The 18,567-nt window shown below is 41.2% G+C and overlaps 3 protein-coding genes across 7 annotated transcripts in view; 1 reads left to right on the top strand and 2 right to left on the bottom strand.

The window, feature by feature from the left end:
* The window catches only part of LOC139422972 (bromodomain and WD repeat-containing protein 3-like), a 26,356-nt gene extending 17,639 nt beyond the window's left edge, over positions 1-8,717 (bottom strand). For 3 of the 4 annotated variants that reach the window (XM_071174503.1, XM_071174502.1, XM_071174504.1), the window contains exons 1-4: positions 8,575-8,717; positions 8,361-8,419; positions 8,237-8,266; positions 7,990-8,049 (exon numbers count right to left, since the gene is read on the bottom strand). In XM_071174503.1, the coding sequence (XP_071030604.1) occupies positions 7,990-8,049; positions 8,237-8,266; positions 8,361-8,419; positions 8,575-8,608 (183 nt within the window). In that variant the 5' untranslated portion in view covers positions 8,609-8,717. Of the gene's footprint in view, positions 1-7,540; positions 7,613-7,989; positions 8,050-8,236; positions 8,267-8,360; positions 8,420-8,574 lie in introns of those variants that run through there. The other variant, XM_071174506.1, reaches the window with a different exon arrangement.
* On the top strand, positions 8,283-18,567 carry LOC139422974 (adapter SH3BGRL-like). 2 transcript variants are annotated; one of them, XM_071174511.1, is made up of 4 exons: positions 8,283-8,408; positions 16,274-16,459; positions 16,717-16,797; positions 18,128-18,397. In XM_071174511.1, the coding sequence occupies exons 2-4, from the start codon at positions 16,298-16,300 to the stop codon at positions 18,161-18,163; spliced, it is 279 nt and encodes a 92-aa protein (XP_071030612.1). In that variant the 5' UTR covers positions 8,283-8,408; positions 16,274-16,297; the 3' UTR covers positions 18,164-18,397. The 2 variants fall into 2 exon arrangements, with proteins under 2 accessions (XP_071030612.1, XP_071030611.1); XM_071174510.1 differs by lacking the exon at positions 8,283-8,408 and adding an exon at positions 14,104-14,878 and having other exon boundaries at positions 18,128-18,567.
* LOC139422975 (high mobility group nucleosomal binding domain 7) lies at positions 10,914-14,116 on the bottom strand. The gene is made up of 6 exons (XM_071174512.1): positions 13,945-14,116; positions 13,065-13,091; positions 12,731-12,760; positions 12,127-12,174; positions 11,830-11,946; positions 10,914-11,632 (listed from the first exon to the last, which is right to left on the bottom strand). Exons 1-6 carry the CDS (start codon positions 13,957-13,959, stop codon positions 11,603-11,605), a joined length of 267 nt encoding a protein of 88 aa, XP_071030613.1. The 5' UTR covers positions 13,960-14,116; the 3' UTR covers positions 10,914-11,602.

Here is an 18,567-nt window from a genome sequence, read left to right as displayed (position 1 = left end):
GACGAGCTTGGAGGGTACTATGGTGTTGAATGCCGAGCTGTAGTCGATGAACAGCATTCTCACATAGGTATTCCTCTTGTCCAGATGGGTTAGGGCAGTGTGCAGTGTGGTTGAGATTGCATCGTCTGTGGACCTATTTGGGCGGTAAGCAAATTGGAGTGGGTCTAGGGTGTCAGGTAGGGTGGAGGTGATATGGTCCTTGACTAGTCTCTCAAAGCACTTCATGATGACGGATGTGAGTGCTACGGGGCGGTAGTCGTTTAGCTTAGTTACCTTAGCTTTCTTGGGAACAGGAACAATGGTGGCCCTCTTGAAGCATGTGGGAACAGCAGACTGGTATAGGGATTGATTGAATATGTCCGTAAACACACCGGCCAGCTGGTCTGCGCATGCTCTGAGGGCGCGGCTGGGGATGCCGTCTGGGCCTGCAGCCTTGCGAGGGTTAACACGTTTAAATGTCTTACTCACCTCGGCTGCAGTGAAGGAGAGACCGCATTTTTTCGTTGCAGGCCGTGTCAGTGGCACTGTATTGTCCTCAAAGCGGGCAAAAAAGTTATTTAGTCTGCCTGGGAGCAAGACATCCTGGTCCGTGACTGGGCTGGATTTCTTCCTGTAGTCCGTGATTGACTGTAGACCCTGCCACATGCCTCTTGTGTCTGAGCCGTTGAATTGAGATTCTACTTTGTCTCTGTACTGGCGCTTAGCTTGTTTGATAGCCTTGCGGAGGGAATAGCTGCACTGTTTGTATTTGGTCATGTTACCAGACACCTTGCCCTGATTAAAAGCAGTGGTTCGCGCTTTCAGTTTCACACGAATGCTGCCATCAATCCACGGTTTCTGGTTAGGGAATGTTTTAATCGTTGCTATGGGAACGACATCTTCAACGCACGTTCTAATGAACTCGCACACCGAATCAGCGTATTCGTCAATGTTGTTATCTGACGCAATACGAAACATCTCCCAGTCCACGTGATGGAAGCAGTCTTGGAGTGTGGAGTCAGCTTGGTCGGACCAGCGTTGGACAGACCTCAGCGTGGGAGCCTCTTGTTTTAGTTTCTGTCTGTAGGCAGGGATCAACAAAATGGAGTCGTGGTCAGCTTTTCCGAAAGGGGGGCGGGGCAGGGCCTTATATGCGTCGCGGAAGTTAGAGTAACAATGATCCAAGGTCTTTCCTCCCCTGGTTGCGCAATCAATATGCTGATAAAATTTGGTCTTGAGTCTTGTTTTCAGATTAGCCTTGTTAAAATCCCCAGCTACAATGAATACAGCCTCCGGATAAATCGTTTCCAGTTTGCAGAGAGTTAAATAAAGTTCGTTCAGAGCCATCGATGTGTCTGCTTGGGGGGGATATATACGGCTGTGATTATAATCGAAGAGAATTCTCTTGGTAGATAATGCGGTCTACATTTGATTGTGAGGAATTCTAAATCAGGTGAACAGAAGGATTTGAGTTCCTGTATGTTTCTTTCATCACACCATGTCACGTTGGCCATGAGGCATACGCCCCCGCCCCTCTTCTTACCAGAAAGATGTTTGTTTCTGTCAGCGCGATGAATGGAGAAACCCGTTGGTTGCACCGCTTCGGATAGTCTCTCCAGTGAGCCATGTTTCAGTGAAGCAAAGGACGTTACAGTCTCTGGAATGCTACCCTTGCTCGGATTTCATCAACCTTGTTGTCAAGAGACTGGACATTGGCAAGAAGAATGCTAGGGAGTGGTGTGCGCTGTGCCCGTCTCCGGAGTCTGACCAGAAGACCGCCTCGTTTCCCTCTCTTTCGGAGTCGTTTTTTTGGGTCGCTGCATAGGATCCACTCCGTTGTCCTGTTTGTAAGGCAGAACACAGGGTCCGCGTCGCGAAAAACATATTCTTGGTCGTACTGATGGTGAGTTGACGCTGATCTTATATTCAGTAGTTCTTCTCGACTGTATGTAATGAAACCTAAGATGACCTGGGGTACTAATGTAAGAAATAACACTGTGTTCTCCTCCACAATTACAGCACTTAACCTTCACATTGCTTCCTCAATCAATATAATCATGTGCCCCTCCACACTTGGCACATATTTTCTTTCCTTAACACTGAGCAGCTACATGTCCCATTCTTTGGCATTTTACCAAATTATTCAACAAATTTTCTCCTTCAAGTACCATCTCGCAACACGCGTCTGAGAAATTTGAGAAAGGGCCATTGTTGTTATAGCAACGTACTTTGCACTCACTCTGGGCAGAGGCAAACTGCAAGTTGAACTCAGAGAGAATCTCCTAAATTGATAGTGCAGTCTGTTTGGGTGATTTTAGACTACTTCATATGCTGATATTGACTTTGGTATTATTATGTGTAGCTATGTTTGCTAGCCACCCCAGAGAGAGAGCATTACATTGTGGGTTTTGTAGTCGACTTGAGCTTCAACATCCCCTCCTGTACCTTCTGTTCACCCACGACTGCGTGGCTGCACTTGACTCCAACACCATCGTTAGGTTTGCTGATGATACGACAGTGGTTGGCCAGATCACCGATCAGACAGCCTGTAGGAAGGTCAGTGACCGGTCAGTGTGGTGTCAGGACAACACCTTCTGTACAGCACAAGCAGAGAAGTCGTCTAAGAAAATTGGAATCATAGTGAATGCCGCTGAACGTTTTTTGGGTCTTCGTGATTTCACAGCCAAGGCCGTGCAAGAAATCCTGTTGGTGAATGTACCACCATCACAGACCCCTGAGCCTGTGTAGGGATGTATTCTGGAAGAGTGGACTGTGAATGAAGAAGTGGGATGGGTTTTCTAAGTTGCCGTGTGTTTTGGTATGATGCCCGTTTCCCACTTTCCCGCAGTGTTTTTTGTTGTTGTTTCTTATTCAATACCCCGTCCAGTTGGTGGCGGTAATGCACCATTAACATTGGATGCGAACCGCCGTTAAAACCCCACCAAAGAAACAAGAAAATGGTTCCAACCGTTTTTCCACCATTCATTTTTCCCATAGGCAATTTTAGAAACACTTAAAATAAGGCCTGTGTTTCGCGTAGGCTTACCCTGGCATGACATTTTGATAACCGTGTAAATCTCTTTAAGAGAAGGTGACATTTATCAATATATTTGCTTGTATTTACCCCAACAAAATTAGCTGCTAATGTGGCTATCAAAGAACTACAAATGCCATGATGATCTGGACTAGACTGAAGAATCGAAGCAATGGTAAGAATCTCTAGATTAACTATCAAATGTTAGCTAACTGTAGTTATAATAAATTGGCAAAAATTATTTAAAATTGACAATTCTGTGCATTGTCTTGTGCAAGTTTTAAATTGACACGTGCAGGAGCTTGCAGGAATTTGTAGTCTTGCATGATGTCTAATTTGATGCTAATTAGCATTTTCGAATCAGAGAAAATAGATCTGAATATATTGATAAAAGTCACCTTGTCTGAGAGATTTACAGTGGGGCAAAAAAGTATTTAGTCAGCCACCAATTGTGCAAGTTCTCCCACTTAAAAAGATGAGAGGCCTGTAATTTCCATCATAGGTACACTTCAACTATGACAGACAAAAAATGTGGGGAAAAAATCCAGAAAATCACATTGTAGGATTTTTTATGAATTTATTTGCCAATTATGGTGGAAAATAAGTATTTGGTCACCTATAAACAAGCAAGATTTCTGGCTCTCACTGACCTGTAACTTCTTCTTTAAGAGGCTCCTCTGTCCTCCACTCGTTACCTGTATTAATGGCACCTGTTTGAACTTGTTATCAGTATAAAAGACACCTGTCCAAAACCTCAAACAGTCACACTCCAAACTACACTATGGCCAAGACCAAAGAGCTGTCAAAGGACACCAGAAACAAAATTGTAGACCTGCACCAGGCTGGGAAGACTGAATCTGCAATAGGTAAGCAGCTTGGTTTGAATAAATCAACTGTGGGAGCAATTATTAGGAAATGGAAGACATACAAGACCACTGATAATCTCCCTCGATCTGGGGCTCCACGCAAGATCTCACCCCGTGGGGTCAAAATGATCACAAGAACGGTGAGCAAAAATCCCAGAACCACACGGGGGGACCTAGTGAATGACCTGCAGAGAGCTGGGACCAAAGTAACAAAGCCTACCATCAGTTACACACTACGCCGCCAGGGACTCAAATCCTGCAGTGCCAGACGTGTCCCCCTGCTTAAAGCCAGTACATGTCCAGGCCCGTCTGAAGTTTGCTAGAGAGCATTTGGATGATCCAGAAGAAGATTGGGAGAATGTCATATGATCAGATGAAACCAAAATAGAACTTTTTGGTAAAAACTCAACTCGTCGTGTTTGGAGGACAAAGAATGCTGAGTTGCATCCAAAGAACACCATACCTACTGTGAAGCATGGGGGTGGAAACATCATGCTTTGGGGCTGTTTTTCTGCAAAGGGACCAGGACGACTGATCCGTGTAAAGGAAAGAATGAATGGGGCCATGTATCGTGAGATTTTGAGTGAAAACCGCCTTCCATCAGCAAGGGCATTGAAGATGAAACGTGGCTGGGTCTTTCAGCATGACAATGATCCCAAACACGTCACCGGGCAACGAAGGAGTGGCTTCGTAAAGCATTTCAAAGTCCTGGAGTGGCCTAGCCAGTCTCCAGATCTCAACCCCATAGAAAATCTTTGGAGGGAGTTGAAAGTCCGTGTTGCCCAGCAACAGCCCCAAAACATCACTGCTCTAGAGGAAATCTGCATGGAGGAATGTGCCAAAATACCAGCAACAGTGTTTGAAAACCTTGTGAAGACAGAAAACGTTTGACCTCTGTCATTGCCAACAAAGCGTATATAAAACAAAGTATTGAGATAACTTTTGTTATTGACCAAATACTTTTATAATTTTTCCACCATAATTTGCAAATAAATTCATAAAAAATCCTACAATATGATTTTCTTGATTTTTTAATCTAATTTCGTCTGTCATAGTTGAAGTGTACCTGTGATGAAAATTACAGGCCTCTCATCTTTTTAAGTGGGAGAACTTGCACAATTGGTGGCTGACTAAATACTTTTTTGCCCCACTGTACATGGTTATCAAAACATCACGCAAGGGTAAGCCTACACAAAACATATCCCTTATTTTAAGTGTTTCTAAAATTCCCTTTGGGGAAAAACTATTGGAACCATTTCCCTGTTTGACCACTATTTTTATAGGTATTACGACACCTCCACTGTGTGGCTCTATACCAGGCAGTCAGAAGGCCCTAAAAATTGTCAAAGACGTCAGCCACTATAGTCATAGACTGTTCCATCTGCGACCGCACAGCAAGCGTACAGATGCACCAAGTCCGATACCAACAAGACCCTGAACAGCTCATACTCCCAAGTTCAATAGTTAGTCCGGGTAGCTATTGGTTATCTGCAATTACCCTTTTTTGCACTAACTATTTTGACTCATCACATATGCTGCTGCAACTATTTATCTATCCTGTTGCCTAGTCACTTTATTCCTACCTATACGTACATACACATCCGTTCAAAAGTTTGGGGTCACTTAGAAATGTCCTTGTTTTTTAAAGAAAAACACAATTTGTCCATTAAAATAGATCAGAAACACAGTGTAGACATTATTAAATGCTGTAAATGACTATTGTAGCTGGAAACGGCAGATTTTCTATGGAATATCTACATAGGCCCATTATCAGAAACCATCACTCCTCTGTTCCAATGACACGTTGTGTTAGCTAATCCAAGTTTATAATTTTAGAATTTGCACAACTGAGCAAGAGGACAAGTGCATTAGAGTGTCTAGTTTGAGAAACAGATGCCTCACAAGTCCTCAACTGGCAGCTTCATTAAATAGTACCCTGCAAAACACCCGTCTCAATGTCAACAGTGAAGAGGCGACTCCGGGATGCTGGCCTTCTAGGCAGTTGCAAAGAAAAAAACATCTCAGACTGGCCAATAAAAAGAAAAGATTAAGATGGGCAAAAGAACACAGACACTGGATAGAGTAACTCTGCCTAGAAGGCCAGCATCCCGGAGTCACCTCTTCACTGTTGATGTTGAGACTTGTGTTTTGCGGGTACTATTTACTGAAGCTGCCAGTTGAGGACTTGTGAGGCATCTGTTTCTCAAACTAGACACTAATGTACTTGTCCTCTTGCTCAGTTGTGCACCGGGGCATCGCACTCCTCTTTCTATTCTGGTTAGGGCCAGTTTGCACTGTTCTGTGAAGGGAGTAGTACACAGCGTTGTTCGAGATCTTCAGTTTATTGGTAATTTCTTGCATGGAATAGCCTTCATTTTTCAGTTAGCCTGTTCAGGGGCAGAACGACAGATTTGTACCTTGTCAGCTCGGGGTTTGAACTTGCAACCTTCCAGTTACTATTCCAACGCTCTAACCACTAGGCTAGCCTGCCGCCCAACTAGGCTAGCCTGCCGTATGGCCCAGTACATCACCGGGGCCAAGCTTCCTGCCATCCAGGACCCCTGTACTAGGCATCAAAGACTCCAGCCATCCTAGTCATAGACTGTTCTCTCTGCTACCACACAGCAAGCGGTACCAGAACGCCAAGTCTAGGTCCAAGAGGCTTCTACCCCCAAGCCATAAGACTCCTGAACATCTAATCAAATGGCTACCCAGACTATTTGCATTGCCCCCCTACTCTCTATTATTATCTATGCAGTCACTTAAATAACTCTACCTACATGTACATATTACCCCAACACCGGTACCCTCTGTATATAGCCCCACTATTGTTATTTTACTAGTGCTCTTTAATTATTTGTTATTATTATCATCATCATCATCATCTCTTCCTTTTTGTTTAGTAAAACTGCATTGTTGGTTAAGAGCTTGTAAGTAAGCATTTCACTGTAAGGTCTAACCCGGTTGTATTCGGCGCATGTGATAAATACAATTTGATTTGGGAAACACACACACTGCAGTTAGACATCTGAATCACCTTCCTTCTCCCAGCTGTCTCAAATAGTAAAGGCTCTGCATACTAGGTTCGGTTCGAGCCTAGCAGAACTCGGCTGTGCTAAGTGAAGGTTTGTGCCGTGTATACTCCCTTAAAATATTAAGACCTTCGCTTGAAAATTTTTAAAAAAACTGCAATTAGTGCCGTTTGTCCATCATGAGACGCCTTAGCCAGTATAGGCTTAATTAATCAAAAATAACTCAAGAAATCGGTCTTTCATCTTGACGTTTTTGCAGAGCTCTTAGTTGCGCAATTTTACATCTAGCTAAGATGTTTGGTGCAGTACTTCTCAAGTGAAAAAACGTACATGAAAACGAGTTCTCTCACTCAATGACAAACAATTCATTGAATTAATCCCCAATGTTGACCAATCTCTGACAAAGGGGCCTAGATTTCTCTGACCGAACTTCTGCTGCGTTCAAAACAATTGGGAGCTCGGAACACTCCGACTTCCGAGCATTCAAAACAACTGGGTACTCGGAAAAAAACGAGCTTCGACTGGGAAAATCTTTTGTACGGTCAACAAACTCGGAATTCCAAGTCAGGAAATAAGGCATCTTTCTAGAGCTCCGACCTAAAAATCCCTGACGTCATAATGTTACCTACTTTGTCCTCGAAGCACCATTCGTTTTGCCTCGAGAAAAAAATATGTCCTGTGCACGAACAGCCGAAAAAACCCTTGCCGATACTAAAATGTCGTCATAATATATGCAATAACTGTTTCGGGTGGGAAGCATGCGGACGCCTTAACTGCTATTTCATTGGCTGTCTGGTAAGATGGACGTTTCCTAAGCCTTTGTACAGCCTCATTCTGTTTACCCCTCCTCTTTGCCCACACACAACACGGCTATAATTCCTGACCAAATATTAATTTGAAGTAATCAAATGCCGGCATTTACTCAAACGCACAGATGGTTTAAAAATAACTATCATCCATCAACTGAACAAAAACATTTGAAAGCCGACAAAATATTGATATACAAATGTATTCTCGCAATCAAAAGTTACACGATTGATTGGATAGCCGGTTATGAACTTATTATAATAACACTCACCCAGTCTTGGAAGTTTCGTTTGTATTGTTTGCCGTTCCAACTCCATCGTTTCGGTATCAACTAAACGGAAGACACGCGGTTAGATAAATGCACCAAAACTCAATAAATACAATAATATAGTTGCCGTATTGTTCATGCCTCTATCAATAACAAAGCACACCATACCAATAAAAGCAGAAAGCGCCCCAATATCGCGGAAACGAGACCTGAGAACAAGCTAATATAGACGAGAGCGGGCGCAGCTTACCTCATACTCTTCCAGTTCCTCAACCAGGATCTATGGAGAGAGTTGCTAGTCTTTAGCACACATTGAGATATTTAGATAGATAGCAATTGTAGTTAAAGTTATTGATATAACTTGTCATTCCTACCTGTGCCGATTTTTTACACGGTCCCGACTGGAGAAATCTGGCAATGAGGTAATACAATTCTGAAAATAGAGAGGCGCATTATTAAACCATTCAATAGCTTGCTAAGCTAGCCAGCTATGCTAACTACTAGATAGCTAGGCTAACTGACTCAAGACCTAAACTGTGTTTGCGTTAATATTTTAAAGAGAGAAATAGCTAGACACGTAACACTCACCAGCTTCGATTTGTGAACACTGTTCTTCTGCCATCACTTGATAAGAACATCGACATTTGATTCACTAATGTTTAGGTGTATTTGGAAAATAGCCACTTGAATTGCTTCCCAGCGTTTGGCCTTTTCCTTTCTCAAGCTATCTCACAGCTTTGTTAGCGCCCTCCCGCGACCAATGACAGAACATTTGCAATTCCAGCACGAGCCACCTGGTGGCCATACCACCTGGTTTTGGTGAGGAGTTCATAACATATAGTACTAGGCCCGGTTTCCCAAAAGCATCTGAAGACTTAGTTTATCGTTATGGTTCTAAAGACTAATTTATCCTTAAAATGCATTTGGGAAATCGAGCCCAAGACAGAGACCTTTTATTGAGGACATATTTGTAGATAAAATTGTTTTTATCAACCTCAATTAATTTGTCTGAGAGTAGAGCATATTCTGGGGTATTGAGATTGTCATTTCAAATAAATAAACAAGTAAGGCCTATTATATTCTGATTTAATGGATGTTGATCTAATGTCTTGCCTTCACTTTTAGACTATGTACTTCCAAATATTAAATTAAGTTGCAACTACAACTATAGGGTTATTTTCAGACAAGCACAAAACTTACCATATGGCAAAAATAACGGCATATTATTTATTATATGTAACAGTATAGACTTTACATCCGTCCCCTCGCCCTGACCTGGGCGCGAACCAGGGACGCTCTGCACACATCAGTCACCCTCGAAGCATTGTTACCCATCGCTCCACAAAAGCTACGGCTAATGGGTACTGCCAAACACTACTTAGCCCTAGTTAGAGCAAGGTTACCAATTTGCATGTCAAACAATTAAAATGTTAAGAGCTGAAAAATTGCATGCTTTAGCAAGACATGCAAAATCATGTCTTTGTGGTGATTTGTAGGCTCTATACAAGTAAGCTGGCATGATACATTATATATAAAAAAGAATGTGGACACCCCTTAAAATGTGTGGCTTCGGCTATTTCAGCCTCACCCGTTGCTGAAAGGTGTATAGAATCGAGCACACAGCCATGCAATCTCCATAGACAAACATTGGAAGTAGAATGGCCTTACTGACGAGCTCAGTGACTTTCAACGTGGCACCGTCACAGGATGCCACCTTTCCAACAAGTCAGTTCGTCAAATTTCTGCCCTACCAGAGCTGCCCCGGTCAACTGTACGTGCTGTTATTGTGAAGTGGAAACGTCTAGGAGCAACAACGGCTCAGCCGCGAGGTGGTAGGCCACACAAGCTCACAGAACGGAACCACGGAGTGCTGAAGCGCGTAAAAAATTGTGTGTCCTGGGTTGCAACTCCGAGTTCCAAACTGCCTCTGGAAGCAACGTCAGTACAATAACTGTTTGTCTGGAGCCTCATGAAATGGATTTCCATGGCAGAGCAGTCGCAGACAAGCCTAAGATCACCATGCACTTTGCCAAGGGTCGGCTGGAGTGGTGTAAAGCTTGCTGTCATAGGACTCTGGAAACGCGTTCTCTGGAGTGATGAATCACGCTTCACCATCTGGCAGTCCGACAGGCGAATCTGGGTTAGGCGGATGCCAGGAGAACGCTACTTTTCCCAATGCATAGTGCCAACTGTAAAGTTGGGTGGATAAGGAATAATGGTCTGGGGCTGTTTTTCATGGTTCGGGCTAGGCCCCTTAGTTCCAGTGAAGGGAAATTTTAACGCTACAGCATACAATGACATTCTAGATGATTCTGTGCTTCAAACTTTGTGGCAACAGTTTGAGGGCCCGTTCCTGTTTTAGCATGGCAATGCTCCTGTGCACAAAGCGAGGTCGATACAGAAATGTTTTTTCAAGATCAGTGTGGTAGAACTTGACTGGCCTGCACAGAGCCCTGACCTCAACCCCATCGAACACCTTTGGAATGCTGACTGCGAGCCAGGACTAATCGCCCAACATCAGTGGCCAACCTCACTAATGTTCTTGTGGCTGAATGGAAACAAGTCTCCCCAGCAATGTTCTAACATCTAGTGGAAAGCCTTCCCAGAAGAGTGGAGGCTGTTAGAGCAGCAAAGGTGGGACCAAGTCCAAATTAATGCCCATGATTTTGGAATGAGATGTTTGACAAGTAGGTGTCCACATACTTTTGGTCATGTATTGTACCTAGGGTCCATTTACTCTCATTTTGAGTTTTGGTCAGCAAATAGTGACTAAGACATTTAGACAAATCCAGAAAGTATGTTGCAAAATGCTACCTCTGACCAAAAGTTTTCCATCAGTCATTAATTTAAGATTGTTTGTTTATATATGATATGGTAATGATACAGTAATAATGACACGTAAAGTAATGAGACAGAGTGCAACCTCATGAGGAAAATTCCAATTACTATTTTATTAAATTCCAATTAGACATCCAGAACTTCAGTGGGAACACAACAGATGGCGGCATATTTCAATAAAAAATCCCAACATTTGTTTCAAAAAGCATTAGCGACTTCCAACAAGTCTCTTCTGCCGTTAAAATAATTTGTCATCAAAATAATTCAGAGCAAGATTATTTCAAAAGCAGTTATGCCCACATCATTATTAAGCCTGGAATGTTTTCAATATTTTTTCAATATTTAAATTCCTCTTACAGACATTCACGTTGAAAATAAGTAAACCCCCACATAAAGAAAAAACACAGCACATATCAAGGGTAAAAATACAACCACCAACAAAAGTGAAATGTTGTGAGTTGGCAAACCTACAATGTGATACTATACCACCTGCAATTAGTCTGCCAGCCAGCATTATTTTTTGAGCTCCCAACAAGGTACCAACACTAATAAAAAAACGAAACCGTAATTATGTTTGCTTAAAAACACTTGATATGACCACTGCACAACAGAACAATCTTCCATATTTAGCTTTGTTTTGTGCTAAAAACCTGTACCAATAATTACAAAATTGTTGATAAAAATATTCCTCTGTTAATAAGGTAATGGAGGTTTTAGGGAAAACACATGAGACTTGGGGGGCCATACAAGGGAGGGGATTGGACGAACAGGATAGGTGCTACTCAGTCTTCTCTTCTGGAGTCTCTACCTGTAAGATGACAAAAGTAAGACCTTGAGAGCCATTCACTGTGAGACACTGAGAGTCCTGAATTATTCATGTTTTTAGATGGATTTGCCTCTAGAAATAGTAAGATACAACTAACTAAAAACAACATTCTCGAGATAATACTTCCAATTAAAAATGATAGTCTTAATATTAACAATCAGTGATATGGCATGACATACTTCGTCTGTCTTGGTCTCGCCATTTTCAGACTGGGTCTCCTCTTTAGGCTCCTCGACTGCTGCTGGCTTCACCTTCTTCTTGTCTTCCTTCTTCTTGTCATTTACTTCTTTTTCTTTCTGTGGGGACAATTTACATGCCTATCTGTCAAATCTTCTCTGCCTGGAACCTCAGAATTATGTAATTGTCTAGACACTTAATATGGGTGTGAATGTGCTGAAAAGACAACATGACATGCTAAACACCTGACATGCATAATTATATTGAATGAGTAGATGTTGAAGACAGGTAAGTATTACTTTAGCTGGCTTTTTTGGTTTTGGTGCTGGTTTGGGAGGGGCTGGTTTCTGAAAAATACAGAAGGAAGAGTATATTGATACAATAGATTTTCAAAGCAATGCATTGCATACCATGAAACAGAACAAAAAATATATAAGTTATCAAATGGCTACCCAGACTATTTGCATTGCCCCCCCTTCTACGCTACTGCTACTCTGTTATTATCTATGCATAGTCACTTTAATAACTCTACCTACATGTACATATTACCTCAATTACCTTGACACTGGTGCCCTCGTACATTGACTCTGTGCTGGTATCCCCTGTATATAGCCCCACTATTGTTCTTTTACTGCTGCTCTTTAATTATTTGTTATTTTACCTCTTACTTTTTTGGGGTATTTTCTTGAAACTACATTGTTGGTTAAGGGCTTGTATGTAAGCCTCTCACTGTAAGGTCTACCTACACCTGTTGTATTCGGCGCATGTGACAAATATGATTTGATTTGATAGTTGAAAAGAAGAAAATATATTTTTAGTTAAAGGTTAAATAGTTGTAGTGCTGATGCCTATTTACATATTACATTTCCAAAAGGTAGCTTTAAAGAAACAAAATGTACTCACCGATGACAACCGTGCAGATCTCCTTGAAGGCTAATGTAAGAAAAGAGAATAATATTACTCAATCAAAGGTGTGTGAAAACATTTTAAAAGGAATTGAATGAGGATGTTTGCTTCATCTTCATAATGCAGACAATTGAATATTTCACTATTTCAAGAATGCATTATACTTTTCAACAAATGTAATATTTTCTGGTTTTTACGAGCAAATAATGTGATAAAATCAATCACCAGTAATCACTAGTGATGATTTCAATAATGGTGAAGATTGCAACCTGTAGCCTATTCTACAAGGGTGATATTCATGTGTGAGTCTTTGTGTGTGTGTATCACTTACCTCCTCCTTGACATCTCCATCGGCTCCCTGCAAAATTTATGAAAAAATACATTACTAAAAATGATTGGAAACAATAGCATGCGTATCTAAAACATAATATATATTGCTGAAAATTTAAATATTGTCTAAAATGTGTAACTGCAAGTTCACAGAAACTTAGCCGCTTGCAAACATTGGCAATAGCCTACACTTTGCCTATACAGCCAGCCTCTACTCATTCTAGATTTGCGCTTCATGTTCTATGCGTTGAGTAGAAGAAGCAGTGGACCTGGTTATTTTTTTTCATTGGGACATTAGTCCTCATCTGTTTTCACCAAATGTATTTTAGGGGGAGGGGCAGAAACAACTGTGTTCCGCCCCCTGGCGATAAGAAGGCGCAATAGCACCCATTTAACGCGAACAAAGAAAACATTAAAATGATCATTTTTGCGACGGTCTTAGAATTAAATTATATTGAGGAAGAAAAGAAGAGTTTTTACTTTATTTTTCTGTACCATTTACGTGCAGATTTACACGGTCTAACTATCAAAAGGCATCCGTTTTGTTTGGCTGTGTTCGCGATGTGGGTAGGAACTGCAAAGCATGGCTGCTTGTGGTTTCAATAGCATGGAGATCCAGCTTGACTTCAGACCAGACAGAAGATTGTGTGCGCCTCTCAAGAAATCCCTCGAAACATTCTAAATTCGGCGAAATAAGACGCTCTTTGCAAACCAAAAAAATCTAATAATTATATCAAATTATTTTTTTGCAAGAGTGAACATAAATACATACGTCAGATTTGTATTTAATCTCCGTTGTCTCGAAGGCTTCATAATATCAAGACTGATTTATACAGGGCAAAAAGTATATCCGCATACTGTAATCTAGGCTCTCTACATACCTTTCTCTTGGGCATGTTGGATTTGTAGGTTTTCTTCTTTAATAGAAACTAAAGATATAGCTATATTTTGTGATTCAGAGTTCACAGTTTGCAGAGACTGGCGTCTTCTTATTAATACTGTAGTAAAGATACAGCACATTAAACCCAGTGGTTGGATGGGGGTGGGGGTAGGTGCGGCTAAATGTTGACTGATGTTATGCTTGGCCAATCAAAGGATGGCACAAGGTGTCACAAAAGAAACAGATTTTCAATGTAGTTCATTTACGCGCGAAATTCCTAGTGAAAGTGAATGACGTGTTTATCATTTGTAACAGCTAGGCCTATTCACGGACTGGCGCAAGAAAATATAAGAAATCACAGACGTTAATGTTGCAATTCTGCTTGCATTCATGCGCTTAGTGTTGTTCAGCCACCATGAGATGAAATCATTAAAATGTTGGAAGACAAAATAGGCTATTCTTAAAAAGAAAAACAATGACGCCAAATAATCACCCGGATTTTTGATAGGGCAATATTCTCTTATCAGACAGCTTTAGGCCTACATTGGGTAGTTAGTAGGTTGTAAACCTGTTACTGTATTTTCCTTATGTCAGAGCATACGTCTATTTGCTTTATTTAGTGTATACTTATTAAAAGTCTTACTTTAAATATATGGGATGTGTGTTTATTAAGCTATGTAAATAGGCGTAAGAAATATGAACGTAGTCAAACGCTTTTGGAAATACGTTTCGAAAGCACTGGGATAGTGTTCCCAATTGTTTTTAGATATCTGATTTCCATCGGTTGTTACAGAGAGAGAGAGAGAGAGCGAGAGAGAGAACGAGATCATTTGGAGACGTTGGTGCAGTGTGCACCGTTCACTTGGTTTTGGGGAGTGAATCAAACAGCCATGGTGATAAAAGTCTTTATAGCATCATCCTCTGGATCGACAGCGGTAAGAAACCTAGAGTATTGAGTAAGCTTTGTAGCCTATTGACTGTTTATGTTCATTTTCTTGGCGAATTCAAATGACATGTATTTGCATGATTAGGTAGGTGTGGCGGGCTCATACGAGTGTGCTATTGCTCTGTTGTAGCTACGCAGATACTATCATATGAATTCGGCTCTATCGAGTATTGAATTAGCGTCGACATAAACTTGCTTTTGAAAGTTCTGCAAGTTGTGCATGGGATGTCCCAAGCGATAGAGTAGAAGCTGGACAGCTGCACAAATACACTAGATTCTATAGGCTTCTCATGCATGACAATGCATATTGTAATGGCCCTAAAACAAGGAGGACCTGCCATTTTGGAGATATTGATTTGTTATGACTATTATTGTATTCATTTGCATAGTGTTAATATAGTATTAGCACAATGCTATGATTGTATTGTATCTAAAATGCAGGTACAACACAGTATAATATAAGAGGATACATAGTCACGTATTTGTCTGTAGGAATAGCAGTCACTTACTCCTGCTCAAACCCATCTGTGTTGGCGTATTTTTATGAGTGAGCATGCAGACAAGAATGTTTAGGTGAAGCACTTGGTGAAACATCTCAGATTTTTTCAAGCAACTGTTTTAGTCCAAGTGGTGAGGGTGAGGGGTCAGGCTTAATTAGACTCTCCCAGCAGATGCTGACTCCCTCACCACCACCTTCCTCCATTTTCCTGGCCCACCACTCCTTCCCTACATACTGTAAAACAACACTCCTACTGTTGCCAGGGGGGTTCTAGGCCAGAATAGCTGGACAGGATCAGTCTTTGGGCATCTGAGCTTCATACCTCACCCAATTACAGTACGTCACCCTCTAAAGAATCAGTCAAAAAGCACAATGGCTACAGAACGACTGCCTCAGCCAACCTCTGAATTATCTGGTCTGAAAGACGGATATTATTGCTTACTGTGAATTTGCAAGTCACAACAATGACCATACAGAAATTGTTATGTATACCTAATTGTAAAGCCAGGCCTCTTTGTGTACAAGAGTTGACAGCATGTTTCATCTATATAATTTGATGTCATATTCCAAAGTATTCTTCCTCTAATTCTTAACTAAAGTCATGCAGCGCAGTTTAGACAGAACATAAGTGGTAGCATGGGAACACTGGGCACTCATCCTGCTGCCATATTTGGTCTGTGCCTGACTTCTTAGCTGATCCTGGTTGTGGAGAGGCCTTATTGGGTCTGTCTTAGTCCTCAGGCTCTTATGTAGAATGCAGCCCGGCAGCAGAGGCTCTGCAAAGTGAATAGAGGCTTTTCTCCCCATACGCCACCCAAACCGTATTATTATTGTATCATTATTACAACAACTCATAGTTAATCTATAGCCCCTCTCTGCCTGTAGATTAAGAAGCAGCAGCAAGACATCATGGGTTTCCTTACTGTCAACAAGATTGACTTTGAGGAGTGTGACATCGTCACTAGTGAAGACAACAGGAAGTGGATGAGGGAGAACGTACCTGAAGACTTCAGACCAATGACGGGTGTCCCCCTGCCTCCACAGATATTTAATGAAGAACAATACTGTGGGGTGAGTGTTGTACTGTACTGACCCCATCACTGTGTAGTGAAGCTTATTGCCTGGAACTGATGATGAGAGGTCAAAGGACAGTAGGCTTGCAACTGCATAGTGAGTGCCTGGTTAATATTTATTCTGTTCTAATTGAAAGTACACATTCTCAACATACTCCGTGAGAATATTACAGCCCGGTACCTTCTGTAACAAATTGTGTGATAACCTAATGAAACGTACTTAGTGAGACCGCTTCCCTTGTATTGTCATTACAGAACTATGAGGCCTTCTTTGATGCCCGTGAGGAGCACGCAGTGTATGCCTTTTTGGGCCTAACAGCCCCTCTAGGCTCCAAGGTAAAGACAATGGTCTTATGGACATACTCAGTCTGTCAAAACCACAGGTGACCAGTCCGTTTACTTTTAATTGATTGCTTGTTGTTTTGAAGTGAACCTTACAGTGCTGATTGTAGCTTACATAATAAAAGATGGTCCAAAATTGCCCTCTGGCCCTAGCTGTATACAGCCATTATAAAATGACTGGAATGCTATTTTTGGCCAATGGGTATGTGTGGCCTAATTAACTGTTCTATCGGGTTGAGGGAAGAGCGTCGCGTAAGAGTGATGACATCTGACGTAAGACAATGATATTCAACCACACAGTTAGACTACAACACAATCAGTGTATAAGTTACATTTGTCCCAAAAATAAGCTCAAAAGCATGTGACTAACACTCATGATATATTATGAAATGTAAATTCATGTTCTGGAGGAAGGTTTTTGTGGCATGTTATTATGCAATTCATCCCCATGTGTTGAACACGTGTTTAGTATCTGGTTCAACTGGCTTTCGCTGTATATTTAGATTTCTACCTGTTGTACTTCTCTCTGAGGTCTCAGAAGTTTTAAAGCGGCAATCAGCAGTTGCAACATTAACAAATTGTTCTCCCCTCCGCTGATTCGGTAGAAAGCAGAGGGATGGAGCTAGAAAAATATAACCACCCTCAATTTCATAGACAGTGGTATGGATGCAATGACTGACAATCCATGATATAAAAATGATAGTTTTAACCATGTTTTGAGGCTATATAGTGTTTACTTTCTTTACAAACATTGGAGTAAAACAAGCTTATATTTTGGGATCCGATGGGGTACAACAATTGATCTAAGCTCATTTATACATTATCATCTTCAAAAATCAACAGGTACATATAATTAATTTATAAGTCCAAAAATGGATGTAGCAAATGCAGATTGCCCCTTTAATGATTGTTTTGCTTTTTGTCCAGGAAAAAATAAAAACCTCACAAAAGAGGCATGCACTACAAATTGATTCGTAATAACAAAGTAGTTATTGATTCACAATAACATTGTTGATCCTACAGGGACAGAGTAGTTGTGAGTAGTTCATTGTAAGATCTCCATGTTACTTCCAATTCCCAGGCAGTGTTTCCTCTTACCATGTATTTCACAGCTCTGTTGCACAATATAGAGGCAATGAATGCTGACCTGCTTTTAAGCAGCAGGTGGAGACTGTTCTGTTGACTACTGTACTATATCATTACAACACTTATACACAATTGTGTTTTTAAAATTACATTAACCTTTTGGTGGAAGCATAATTACAGTTGGTCTCAACCCTGGTTTTGTATAATTTTCTTAGCACTGTTTTCATACCACCCACAGGAAGCAGAGGCCTTGGCCAGACAGGAGCAACAGTAGCCATATGGTTTTGGTTAGCGGACCACAGTGCCCTCTCCTGGCGTCTTCCAGTCAGCTCTACAGCAGCCTGCCAGTGCTTGTCTGGAACACGTCTTCTCAGACCAATCATAGAGCTTTATTTTGTTGCAAAATGTAACCAGTCTGGTATCAAATTGACCAACGGAGCATGGCCAAATGTTGTGTTGTATGACAATGTATTTAATGTGATAACCTTGTAATGTTTCAATAGTTCAAGCCAATGCTGGGCAGTATCCAGTGTTCAATATGATTTTGAAATCAAGGCAGAATGAGTTCCCAAATACTAGGCATTTAGTAGATCATATAGACATGCTTTACACATTTGAGAATATTTAATTCAATGAGATATTTTTCAACTTTGATAATAAAATAGTGTTACTTCACTA

Source organism: Oncorhynchus clarkii, chromosome 12 (assembly GCF_045791955.1).
Source record: "Oncorhynchus clarkii lewisi isolate Uvic-CL-2024 chromosome 12, UVic_Ocla_1.0, whole genome shotgun sequence".
Taxonomy (NCBI): Eukaryota; Metazoa; Chordata; class Actinopteri; order Salmoniformes; family Salmonidae; genus Oncorhynchus; species Oncorhynchus clarkii.
Note: the sequence above shows the minus strand (reverse complement) of the source record. Positions and strands in the feature narration are given on the sequence as shown.